General features: G+C 34.1%; 1 protein-coding gene across 1 annotated transcript in view; it reads right to left on the bottom strand.

Moving 5' to 3' along the window:
- The window catches only part of ADGRV1 (adhesion G protein-coupled receptor V1), a 522,964-nt gene that overhangs the window by 398,573 nt on the left and 110,559 nt on the right, over positions 1–13,832 (bottom strand). The window contains exons 32-37 of the mRNA XM_055312783.1: positions 12,800–12,981; positions 11,164–11,975; positions 8,274–8,483; positions 2,087–2,217; positions 941–1,040; positions 87–266 (exon numbers count right to left, since the gene is read on the bottom strand). Of these exons, the coding sequence (XP_055168758.1) occupies positions 87–266; positions 941–1,040; positions 2,087–2,217; positions 8,274–8,483; positions 11,164–11,975; positions 12,800–12,981 (1,615 nt within the window). The remainder of the gene's footprint in view (positions 1–86; positions 267–940; positions 1,041–2,086; positions 2,218–8,273; positions 8,484–11,163; positions 11,976–12,799; positions 12,982–13,832) is intronic.

Below are 13,832 nucleotides of genomic sequence, written 5' to 3'. Positions count from 1 at the left end.
ATTTTAGGAATGGCTTTCATCCACACAAGTAGAATATTAAAAAAGAATCTGCCTAGAAACCCCATTCACTCTAGAGTAACACAAACCTAGAGATCCGAATTCTCTATTGATGAAAAGCTGAACTGTTATGTTAGCCTCTTGCAGCAAAACAAATCTTGATGAAAGAGCAAAATTTAAAACTCCATGTGGTTCATCACTGGCTTCTACAGTTAGGACAGCTGCATATCCTTGAGCATCAAGCAGAGCAATTCCTGCTGGTGGGACTCCTACAAACAACAGGGATCATAAGAAATCTAACAGTGATTTGGCATTAACCTCTAAATACTTAAAAGATAGCTCCACTCTCTGCAACATACTGAAGTACCCATGAAGTGTTCTATTTCATTTGCTCCTTTAACAGAAATCTTCAGGTTGACAAACAGAACCTACATTTTCGTTTTCTTTTTCTAGACAGTAAATCATAAAATTTTTTCACTTGACATATTACTGTTATTATTTGCTATAATGGTCATCTGAATTACAGAAATTGAGTAGACACTGAAAAAAGTACCCAGATAATTTGCTCGAAGTGATTAGTTTTGAATTATCTATATAATTGGTCCAAATCCAAATTGGTCTGCTAATAAAAATGAATCACAGAAAAATTCTTCCTTTGGAAATGTATTTTATTCTGTAAGAAAATACTTAGCAAAATCTTTAGAGGTTTTTCCTGAGTCCACAAAGAGAAGTGTTCACATTTGGAGCTCATTTTTTTTTTTTTTAGACCTAACATTTTTATGGGATAGATAATATTTAAAGTAATACTTTTTTTAAAAATAAAGTAATACTTTTTAATTAGTATGCATCTAGTTGTTAAAGATAGAGATGGCAAGTATTATTTTTTTCTAAAAAGAACAGCTATACCTGAAAAAAAAAAAGATCAAATTGAATTTTGAATTACCTTGTGTGCTGACATCATATAGAATGACTTGGTATACTTCTTTCTCCTCAGGTACGTTGTCATCCAACAAATGCACAAAGACTGTTTTATTCAAGGACCCCTATGTTGAACAGAAAGAAATTCACCCCCCTATTGGCACTGAACACAAAATATCTCCTGCTTTGATTAGATTTATAAATTATGCATGCAAATATATTTTCATTTAAGGAAGCATCCTGTGGCTTAGAAAATAAAATAAATAAAAACTACTGATGAATGGGAAATCAGGCATAAGTTAGATAGGGGCTAATTGTGGAGGATCTTGAATGCTGAGCTAGTGAATGTAGATCTCACCCAATATGCTATGTAGCAGTATTGAAAATTTAAGACAAAGCAATACGTTGGGAGATTTCTATGGCAATGATGAACAGGGAAAATGGAAGCATGAAAAAGAAGGCTGTGTTGGAGGAAAAGCAGGTAGTAGGAGGCCAGTGTAGTTACTTAAGGCAGAAAGTTATGGGATTTAGCTTAACATCAAGGAGAGTAAATGAGGAGGAAAAAAGAATTAAATGTATAATCCAACAAGAATTCATACTGAGTGTGTATGGGAAGGAGATGAAGATGAGAGAGTTATAATTAAATGGTGCTGATTTCCTATCCAAGAAATGTTTTTATAAAGTTATTTCCTATCACCTTCTTTCAAACTATCAGAGAGCTTCTAAATGGAACCTCAAAAATACAATGTGAACAGGACATAAAAGGCTACTTGTTTTTGGAGCTATATTTGCTATCATCTTGCACATAGAGTTCCAAGACAGGGAGAACTAAGAGAAGTGGACAAGCACTGTCCATCATGTTTAGAATGACAGAGGGGACACCAAAGGTGGGGGGTCAGGGGAGCAGCAAGAAAGCCTGGCTCAAATGCAAAGCTGACATTTGCTGTTGCCTTCGAGAAGATCTTCCAAGTACACAGGAAAATACAAACCCACTTTGTAAGTCTTAGAACCTCTTTGAGTACTGTTTTTTTTTTTTTCCTCTAGGTTTCTAAGCAAGCTCCCTGTCAATTTCTGTTAAACTTTGTTTTACATAATTGGAGTTTTCCCATTTCCTTCAAAATACATTGTCTTCTCCACAAATTTGTGTTGAATCTTTTCTTTGTGGTATTACCTCAGGAAAGAAGAGCTGTCCAGTAGAGTTAGCAAAATTGAGTTCTAGGTTTTTCCCAATAATTTTCCAGTTAACAGAAACATTTCCTCGACCAGGAGGTGTTCTTACCACATGGAATTGCAAAATTTCTCCTGCAAATGAAATGTACAGACTGATAAATGCTTAACAGAAAATAAGCAACATCTGAACTCAACAAAACCCAAATCCCAAACATGCAACTATTATGGCACCTTTTCCAAAAACATTACAAGGCTGTTCTGTTTCGAATTTTCCAGAAGCTTCATACATGCTTATTGTTTATTAATAACACAGGGATCCCATGTTTAAGTATTTTCATTTAGATAGAACTTCAAGAAGTTCAATACGTAAAAGTTACCAAAAGCACATGCTAAAATGGGGAACACAAACTTTTATACACTCCAAAACATGCACCAGAACATAAATGTTCTGTAATTTAAAGAAATTAATAAAGTCCTTATGGTCAAAACTAGTAATAACACAAGTAAATTCTTCCTTCACTTCTCCAAAGGACACAAATTCCTTACACTGATATGCAATGTGATTTTACACAGTGCATGCATAAAAATGCTTGCAAATACCTGAAAATCACATTTCTTTAAATTATAACTTACATATACCATCAATGATTTTGTTTTATAAAAAGAAATACAAAGGAAAATGTCAAATTTGTACAAAAGCCTCTGTAACTTCACCAAAGTTAAGAGTTTTCCTTCCTGGATAATTGAGGTATTTTAGATGCTTCATAGTTTCCATTCCTGGTTTTTATCCCCACATAATACTTTGTAAAATTGAAGAAAATCATGACAATCATTTCTTTCAAACTGCTGAAAGTGGAAAGTAAGTTCCTAGGGAGTACTGCTGATGGCCACATGGCTTGCTGAAAATGCACTTAATTCAAAAGTCTTATACGATAATGAAAACAAAGTACACTAATGAACTGTATTACTAAAAAAATAATTACTTTTGGGGCACCTGGGTAGGTTGGGCTACCAACTCTTGGTTTTGGTTCAGGTCAGGATGTTGGAGTCACGGGATCGAGCCCCACATCCAGCTCTGCATTCAGCATGAAGTTTGCTTAGGTCTCTCTCCCCCTCCCACTACCACCCCCCTCAATCTCTCTCAAATAAATAAATAAATAAATCTTTAAAAAGAAATTTTAAGAAAATAATTACTTTTATGAAATGATATATGAATGGCGTTTAGAGGGCTTTAAAAGAACACATCTTATTTAAATTTTGTGGCACAGACGTATAGTTAAAATCCCCACATATTCACGGAAAATATCACTATTACTTAGTTATACAAATAAGCAAACACTTCTGACATTTTAAACAAGGACAGGAGAAATACGACAAAATATAAACATCTTTTTCTAATATCTTTTAAACTATAATTTTTGTTTCTGAAGATAATAAAAGAACAAATATTTCTAAAATAGACTTCTTAAAATATGATGGATTAATTAATTTAGAGATTATCTTTAATTTCAGTTACTAAAAAACACACTAAAACTTTCATACTAAATTTAAGCACACATAACTTTAGTGCAATGAATTATCTGGGGAGAACAGAAAACAAGACAAAGGATCAGAAAGATTTCCAAACCACACTTCCTCGGACACTTCAATGTATACATTTTTAAGCGTTTCAATAAAAAAAAAATAATCACCATTATATTAGTAGACTATGTCTTGGGATTTTTTTTAAACCATATAGGGACTGCTAGTTAGGAATCAGATTGTTTCAGAGTTACTGAAAGCCTGTGAAATCAGCTATAATTGCCAGTATATCATTGAAAAATTGTGTACTTGTATATTCATATGAACAAAACATAGACACTACTATGAAATCCTAGAGTTCCTCTATTGTACACCTTGCAGAATTTCCCATAGGGTAGCTTTGTATTAAACAAAGAGTTTATTACTGAGAGACACAAAGAGAGCTTTGGAGTAATTAAGCACTTTCACCTACAGTGAGGTCTGGTGACACAAATAAAAATATTTACACAGTCATGGTTTTTCAGATTTTTTTAAGTGACAAAACTTTAATACTTCAAGAAGAAAATAACAGAAGCTTGATCCAGTGCTAAAAATGCATTATGAACACAAATGGCAAGAAAACAAAATGTAGGTCAATAAAGATCCATGTTGATGGGGAACTATTAATTATAATAATAAAAAAATGATTGCAAGATTTTACATGGAGATTTGGGTATAATATACCATTAAAAGGCAAAAAAAAAAAAAAAAGAAATGCCATGGAGAGAAAAAAAGTAAAATTCTCCTACAAACTCTATGTATAAAAGCCTCAAAGTCTAATATCACTTAGTCGACATCACCTTTAAAAATTAAACAAGTTACCATGCAAGTAACTTGCAAAGAAATATTGCAAGAAACACAATTTGAAGCAGTCCACACACACACACACACACACACACACACACAAATAAAAGATAAAGAAAGTATTCCTTGAATACAGTTTTGTAAGCTGAGTCTATTACAAATCATATGAAAAATCATGAAGAGTGTGAAAATTTTCCAAACAAATATTCAAAATGGAGGTAGTGACTTTCCTCGTTAAAGCAGACTCCCAGGACTAGGTCCATTAAAATGTCTCCTGGGAAAAATTACCAGAAAGTTACCCTCTACTTAGATGAGGAGTCAAAGAACAGTCATAGAAAAAGGAAAGCTAAGAAACAAATCCTTAGTCTTTTAAATATAAAGGAAAGGACCAAAAGAATGTCCCATAGAGAGTAGGTTATAATTTTCATATAAACATTTTCCTGTGTGCTATGCTATCTTCGAGTGTTTGCCCAGGATGAAAGCCTAAATAGGGCCCGTACCCACAGAAGAGTCTGATGACATTACCAGAAGTCCATCTTGATATAAAATCCAGAGTCCACCAAAAGTTGGTGCTACATATCTTCAACTCTAAAATGGATCTGTCACATAGTATCTAGGCCTAACCTAATGCAGATTATGAAATGTAAACATAAAATGTATTTTAATAACCCTGAGTGTTTTGTCTACTTTTATTTCCCAAAACAAACCAGGAGTTTTTCTAAAAGATAAACATCAACTACACTGTAATAATAATGGAAAATTAAAACACAGAAATGTATTTTAACAGATACATGTATACATGCTATATACATGGACCATCCAACTTAATTGCCCTCTACAATAAATAGAAGATGACTTAAACTATAGAGATACGAATACCGTACGACACAAACTATCAATAAAAACAACCAAGAAAAAATTGAGTGTTTCTAATATAGCAGGCTCTATATTTTTAAAAAGAATTGCATTTCTTGTTCCAATCTTTGCCTAAAAACATTTCAAAGTGTCTCTGAAAAAAAGGTAAATTTTTAAATCCATTGAATATGACATGATGATTACGATGATGCCAAGCTGGATGACTGAATGAAACACCTAACATGGATTTATAAAGGGCACACGTATACATAGTTTTCAACCACAGTAAAAATCTATTGTCCCATATTTTTAAATTTGCCCATTCCATTTGAAAGAAAGTAATATTTACTACTGGGCATCTGTCCAATTGCTTTAGCATGAAAAAGAGAAACATAATTCTACAGAATCCAGTACATCGTTAAACACTAAAGCAATTTCTCCCTATGAACTGAAAATGTATTATTGTAGAATCAGAAGTTCAGTGTGGTCCACATTTTAAATCTATTCACATAAATGAAACTCCAACACTTGGTCAAAAGTAGTGTTAACATTGTTTAAAACCACAAGGCATGATTTTTTAATACTATTTGTTAGGCAGTTATCTTGAAGAATCACCATTAAGTTTTCATTAATTCACTTTGGTAAACATATGCACTTGATACACATTTCTCTGTACAAGCTTGTGGTAACATAAAAAATACGCACAGATTCTGAATTCTTGAGGTTCAATATAGTGGCTTTTAAAAAAAATTAACTTAGACTCTAGAAAAAACTTGGGAATAAAGGCATAGGAAAGGAATAAAAATTCACCTCAGTTTTTATGTAGAAAATACGAAAAATCTAGGGAGCACACAAGCAAGCAATAAAAGCAACTCAGTGTTTTCTTTCTAGTACCAAACTCATGCTCAAAGAGTAATATGATAATGCACATTTTTTACCAATTTAGCCCATGGCCATTTATTTTACTTACTAATCCTTTTTCCTCTTTGAAAAAAAAAATATTGATATACAAATTACAAGTCCGTAGATAATGCTTTTGATTATCAGCAAAATTAAGATATAAGTTTCTAGAAAGGTTTATTTGAACTTCTAAACTTTTCTCGCCACAAATCAGTAGCAAACACTTTATGGATGGGCATTGACTTGAGGCCCCTACTTTGAGGAACACTGCTTAAAGGCCTCTACATTCTTAGGTACCTGCTTCCCACCCCAAGTTCTCCTTTAAAATCCTCTTAGAGTTACCACTGTTTCCTCCAGTCCATTTGGTAATCTGATCTCACTGGTTGCCTATGGTAGCATGAGACACAGTAATTATTTTCTTTCTGATAATTAATGAAAACACACTCTTATCTTAGTCTCTTCCCACTTCTGGCAGAGCCTTCTCTCTCTCCAAAAAGGTCTTTTTCCTTTCCCAACACCTTAGCCTTGTGTTCCATACAGCTCCATCTTTGACACCTTGCTTTTATTCCTCTAACCACAAAGACCTTATTAATTTTCCTGAGTTCAACTATTATCTCTAAAAAACCAATTTCCACCTCTAACATGAGATAGAGTCACTTGAAATATTTACCAGAAGTTCGTGCAATGTTGAGTTCTGCAGCAGATTAAGTTTCTTCTCACAAATTTTCTTATAATATGGGCTCTGGATTCAGACAATACTGGGATTAAGTTACACTATGAATAACTGTACTACTTAATTTCTCAAAAATGCACTCTCCTTGTGGGAAAATGAGATGTATATCATTATACCCACTTTATAGGGCTGTTGTTCAAATTAAGTATAATAATGTCCAGCACACAGAAAACACTAAGTATTATTGTTGTTATTACTAACATTAATTTCTGCAGTGACTTTTTATTTGTATTACAAATAATTTTTTGAGAGTTTATGATCTGTCTTTAGAATGGATTCAGAGCAACCTGTTAGTCATTTTTACTCACTACTGCTATGACAGCATGAGATTCTAAGCCCCTAATAAAAGGAAAGACTGTTGGAAAAGAGCTCAGACATTTGCATTGGTAAGTTAAACTCGCAAGTTGGGAGTACGGTGAAGTAATGCACACTAAAACATATTACATTTCCAGCACAGCAACTAACGAGCTATATGATCTTGTCAAGTCACCTAATCTCTCTGCCTCTCAGTTTTCTCATCTGTAAAATAGAAGTCCAAATACATGATCCATGTTCTTGTCATTTCTTCTCTATTTATTCTTTTTTCTAAACACAGACTATAGTGAAACACAGGCTATAAATACCAGTTTTATCTCCAACAGACTTAGTCAAAGACTTTAGCAGTCATCTACACTGCTAAAATATTTGAAGCTAAAACGAGTCTATATATACAAAATCCTACGTATGACATAAAATATTAAGATACAAGAAAATTTCTATTTCTTAAGGAAAAAATGGACACTTTCTAATTTTTTTCTAGTTTGGCACTTCACTTGTAAAATCTACACAATCTACACAATACAAAAATCCAGGCTAAAATATTCTCTAATTACAACCTACTATTTGTTTTGGATAAGGAGTCAGTGTTTCACTGTTTAATATCAATTACTACCACTAAGTACATATACACTTGTTAGGAACTGTGATAAGTGTTCATTAACTCATGTAATCCTCACTACGAAGTACGTAATACTTGTCATTTAACAAATGAGAAAGCTGAGCCTCCCTAGCTTGACTAACTCCTAAAACTGCATCAGTGGAGGGAAACAAGCTAGAATCTGCAAGGCTCCTAAGTAGTTTTTTTGTTTTGTTTTGTTTTGTTTTTTGCTCCTATGTAGTTAAACAGACCCCTTCCCAGCTAAGCTCCAAGCATGCTAACATACACAGCTCTACAAAGTAAGGAAAGGATTAAAAAACAAACAAACAAACACAACACACTGGAAACTTTAAAAGAGTAAGCAAAAAATGACCTCCATAGAAAAAAGAATGAATATGCTGAGCAAAAAAAGGAACCCACCTTCGTGACCTATGACAGATCTGGAAGCCGTCTGAAAGCTAACAATTCCTGCCACGTTGTCATTGGCCAGAATGTTCACTCTCACAGTGTCGGAGCTGGGCAAAATTCTACTTCCCCCTTCAGTGTACACCAAACTAATGATGATACTTTCATCATCCTCTGGCTCAGAATCATCTAAAATGGCTAAGATGGCGGTCTTTTTGGTTTCACCTATAAAAAAATTAATAGAATAAAAACCAAAGTAACAAAATCATCAACACAGAGAATCCACAAAGGCCCAAAAATTACTTCCACTTTAAAAAGTTAGGTAAAATATGTAAATGAATATTATGAGTAATATCAGTATAACTGTAAGCAAATGTTGTATGGTAATCTATATTCCTTCACATATAAAACACTGTAAAATTTTATTAATATGAACAGATTGTAGAGAAGGACATTTTGAATTATGGAAAAATTTAAAGGGTAAAATTATTATTTTTTAAACATTTTATTTATTCATGAGACACACAGACTGAGAGAGAGGCAAAGTCAGAGACAGAGAGAGAAGGAGGTTCCATGCAGGGAGCCCAATACAGGGCTCCAACGCCCGGATCATGCCCTGAGCCGAAGGCAGACACTCAAGTGCTAAGCCACCTAGGCATCCCTAAAGGGTAGACTTATTTCAAAGAACCGCAGTTTTATTCCTGGTCTTTTGCCTAGAACAATGGCCCAGCTAGTAAAAGTACTTCTAAAGCACCTTCTGTTGAGAAACAGATCTCTCTCTAGGTGAATGTAGTCTCTCTCTCATTCTAGCATTACTATGAATAATGTGATTCACACATTATTTCTTCAGGTAATCAAGCCAATACCTCCCTGAATTAGGAACACTAAGAGAATGGTGGTCAAAATGGCAAACAGGAAAGGGATGGCAAATTCCAAGTGAAAGAACCAGCCCGAATGAGATAAGATCTTTGGAAAAACGAGATGACAGCATCAAATACCAGTTTCCAGGATGTGGGTAAATGAAGGAAGGAGGTAAAAAGGGAATTCAAAGAAATGAGTGACAGTGACAAGGCTCAAGCAATCCACTTTTCAGTTTGGTCTAGGACCCCACTAGCATATAAAGCATCAGTGAACACCCCTAAACTCAACATGGCTTCTGCAGTTCAGCCTATTATCCTCCACCTATTGCTTTGCCACTTTCTGGAAAGATGATGAAAGAGTGAAATGAGAAAAGGCAAGGAAAAGGAGAAAGGGGATATGAATGCATGTTCTCTTGTGACCCTGATGCATTTCATCAATTCACAGTATCAAGACTGCATCAAAAGATTATAGATTACCTAAGAATCTAGGTTAGCTATTAAAAATAGTCCATTTTGTGTGATGCTAAAGTTACAATTCAAGGTAATACTAACTTGTGTAATGGTATTACTTCATATGAAAACTTTCATTGTAGTTACTAAAGCTGCTGAAAAAAAATCTAACTTCAAATTTTCATCTCCAGGCATTCTCATTAAATTTCCATTATTTTATTTGAAATAAGGAGAAATGTTACCAAATACCAACCTTTATCCCAACCTCCACCAAGCAGATCATATTCCATCATTACCTAAATGATTTACTAGGAAATAACCATTATAGAAATGTGACATACTATTTTTAAAATGTACTCTAAACACAATGCTTATTAGGTATTTCAAAAAGTATACTACATATGAATCATGATCATGACCCCCAATTACTGTTTCCAAAAATAGTATACGCAAAAAAGTCAAACAAACAAAAAAGATGCAATGAATTGCTCTAAGACATGGAATGGTGAATACTCTTATTTCCTTCATTTTTTGTATATAGTGAGTATACATTTTTAAATTTTTTTTAAATTTTTATTTATTTATGATAGTCACACAGAGAGAGAGAGAGAGGCAGAGACACAGGCAGAGGGAGAAGCAGGCTCCATGCACCGGGAGCCCGACGTGGGATTCGATCCCGGGTCTCCAGGATCGTGCCCTGGGCCAAAGGCAGGTGCCAAACCGCTGCGCCACCCAGGGATCCCAGTGAGTATACATTTTTTTATCAGAAAAACACTATGCTAAAAACTATATGGAATCTATAATTGCCCAAATCAGGATTTAAACAATAGATAACTTTCTCCACCCAAAGATGTTTATTTGAACAAATGAAATTTCCAAACTTTCAAATATTAGATGATTCAGCCAGTCCTGAAAAAGAATCAGTGAATCTGACCCTAATTGTCATCTCTAGGCCAAGTTATCTTTAAATATATTATTCACAAAAATTTACAATAGCTATCCCATCCAAGCCTAAGAACATTATTATAAATTGACCTATCCCTAGGCTTAATTTAATATGAATGAAATCATCAAAGTTCATACTATTTATGCTACTTTGCTATTTATGCAAAGTTCATACTATTTATTATGCAAATTATTTTCATTGAAGATTATCCTGTGCAAGAAGTACTGGTAACTAGGAAAATGAGTATTAACTGGGAAGCTCTTTTTACATGTACTAGACAAATCAGGATAAATCTTCAATGAAAATAATTTCTAAAGATAAACAGTATGAACTCTGGCAATTTCCCTTAGAAAATTAGAATTTGCCTTAGAGTTGCCTCTGTTGACTTATAAGCACTGCTAGTACTATAAAGGAATAAAATCCATACATTCCTTGAAAACCTTCTCTTTTTAATAAACTAAAAAAGATACACATCAGCCTACATACGTCATGGGCCAACCATTAACAATCTAACTAACTTCTTGTTTAAACCACGTTGCACTTACATATATTAGCAAGAATCTACACAGTAAGAATGGCCATTATCAGAAAAATTAACTATGACAACTCTACTAGGGGAAACTGAAGTCCATTTAGAACCATCACTTACCTTCAGCAAAAGTCAGAATATCTCCAGCACCTATAAAATCTAAACCTTCAGTGGCAGTTCCACCAACAACACGCCATTCAACTGTCACCTGACCTAAGCTGCCCCCTGTTCTGTGGATCATGAGCTCCACTGTGGTTTGGGGCTGCTCCTGAACTTCCACATACGAGCCATCTTCCGAGGTATTGGGACTGATACTGTAGATCACAAACACTCCAAAGGCATCACCATTTAGTGCTATGACAACTGTAGAAGTATTTGGCTGTCCTATGGTTGGTTGGTTTTTAAAATTGGCTGTGATGTTCATGAGGTGAACTTCAAGGAGAGAAATTAGAAAACTCTCATCCATCTCTGGGAAATCATCAGGAAGAATAGAAACTGTGAGATTTGCAAATTCATCACCTTCCAGCATTATGGCCCATTGCCTTGTCACAGGCTCATAGTCACTCCCAGCCACAGCCTGACCACTAAACAGAGACGCTACCCTGGTCATGTTTTTCCTGTAGGTCCAGGAGCCTGAGTCATTAACCACTGGACTGATCCATGATGTCATCCAAAAACATTGAGGGCCCTCAAAAGCACTGAAAAAAGAAAACGCTGAGCATGCATGTTCTTTGAGACACAAAGTGGCACAGGCATACTGGGGTTCCTTCATTGCCGAGACATTCACCCAAGTTCTCCACAGTGGGTCAGGCACCCCTTGAATTGGCGATTCATAGTAGGACAGTAAATCTTGACCTTCCTCGACTGCAAGAGCCACTACATCAATATCAGAAGTACTGTAGAACAACAACAGCCGACCAAAGTGCCCTCCGCTAAAACATGGAGTAACAATTAAAAGACAGGTTAAGCACTCAAAGCAATCTGCGGATTACATAGAAAAGGAAAATATGGACTGCAGTTTCCACTTTTTTTAAAAGTATGTAAAGTGAAAGTACAAACACAATCATGTTCCTTAAATATATTTATCTTTCAACATTTTATTTTCTCATGTAAGGGAATCTTGTCGATTTTCAATTAAACAATAGTTATTGTTGACCAAGCTATAAAGGTTCTGTAAGATATGCAAATCTTATTTGTTTCAGAATTATCAAATAGAATTAGAAAATGAATTTTCATTACCAGATTGCACTGTAACAAATAATGATAATAGCATGAGTGCACTGTAAGAAAATGCAATTACTTGCCACCAATTCCCAAGACCACTTATTCTCTATTTCTGAAGGAGTTCAGCGAACTTTACACTGCCTCTCACACACACAGAAAAAAAAAAAAAAAAAAAAAAAAAAAAACAACTGAAAACCAACCACTTCATGCAGCATCTGAATATTCTTTACTTTGGAAGCTAGTTGTATTGAAGATCTAATTCAAACAAATCATAGATTAGAGCAATAACTTTCTGTGGTTACAAAGCCCAGTGATGTATAATCTATTATCTATTTCACTAATAATAGGTATGATAAACATATTGGGCTCTTCATATTGACAGGCAAAATTCAATTAACAAATTACCAAACCTATAAAGTAATTTACATTATATAACCACCACCAAACCTAAATTATTTAATTGCACAAGAGGTCATTTCCCACCACCCACAATCTCCATCCCCCCACAGATGCAAGCTATTATTTCATATACCTTCGCCTAACAGTTATGTTAGCACAGGAACTTCGCTCCAGAGGCTCTTGAACACGATAAACCGACTGAACAAAGGCTACTGTACCATAAGGATTATCATTGGCAGGAATTACAATATTTGCCACTCGATCTAACCCGATAGTACCTCCACCGGAGGCATCGGTTAGTTGCACTTGGATAACCTAAAAATACAGTGAAAATTTCCTTAACAGAATCCCAGTTCTGAAATTAAAATAACAATGATGCAGGTGGAGAATCATCAAAATACAATTCATACAAGGACAAGAACAAAACATAATGTAATATGAATGGACTCAAAAGAATTCCCCCCATTACATTGATAAACCCAATATGTAACAGAATAATACATTATCAGCTTTTAGTAATAAAGCACGATTATACATAACAGGCCATTTAAATTCCTTAATATTCAGTTATATAATCTTGTGAATCAATTTTAAGATCCTTGTTTATAGTCACCATTTTAATAATACATTTTTATGTCCATTCTATATGTTTTTTTATTTAGAGAAAATACTGCATGTATGTTTCATAAGTAGCTAATCTATTATGTTTCATTTCCCACATTGTTTTAAATGGAAATTCTCACAAAACTTAAACCAAAAGCCATCATATCATAACACTGTCTAAATTCAGAGAAAAGGAAAGAGAAGTGTTTTATATGTATTAACTGACATCTAATATTTCAAAACTGAAAAATGACAGTTAGGATTCCAAAGAAATGTTATGGACTTCTATGAAAACTTGGTATTATTAAAAACAAATGCTATTAAAAGTAAATGAGACCTAGGCTTTAATAATATTTGAATTTCATAATATAAAATTATCTTCAGTTAATATATGTTAGTAATCAATCAACTTTCCTATTGAGACTCTATTTTTATTTGCCACCTAGCTTCTTCATCATGAAAAATAAATATCAGGAAGATATGTCTAGCTGGTATTTGTCATGTAGGAAATATTCAAAATGATCAAACAATAAATAAGTAAATAAGCAGAAAATCAAAATCTA

Source organism: Nyctereutes procyonoides, unplaced genomic scaffold (assembly GCF_905146905.1).
Source record: "Nyctereutes procyonoides isolate TBG_1078 unplaced genomic scaffold, NYPRO_anot_genome, whole genome shotgun sequence".
Lineage (NCBI taxonomy): Eukaryota > Metazoa > Chordata > Mammalia > Carnivora > Canidae > Nyctereutes > Nyctereutes procyonoides.
The sequence above is the reverse complement of the archived record's forward strand: the minus strand, read 5'-3'. Positions and strand labels throughout refer to the sequence as shown.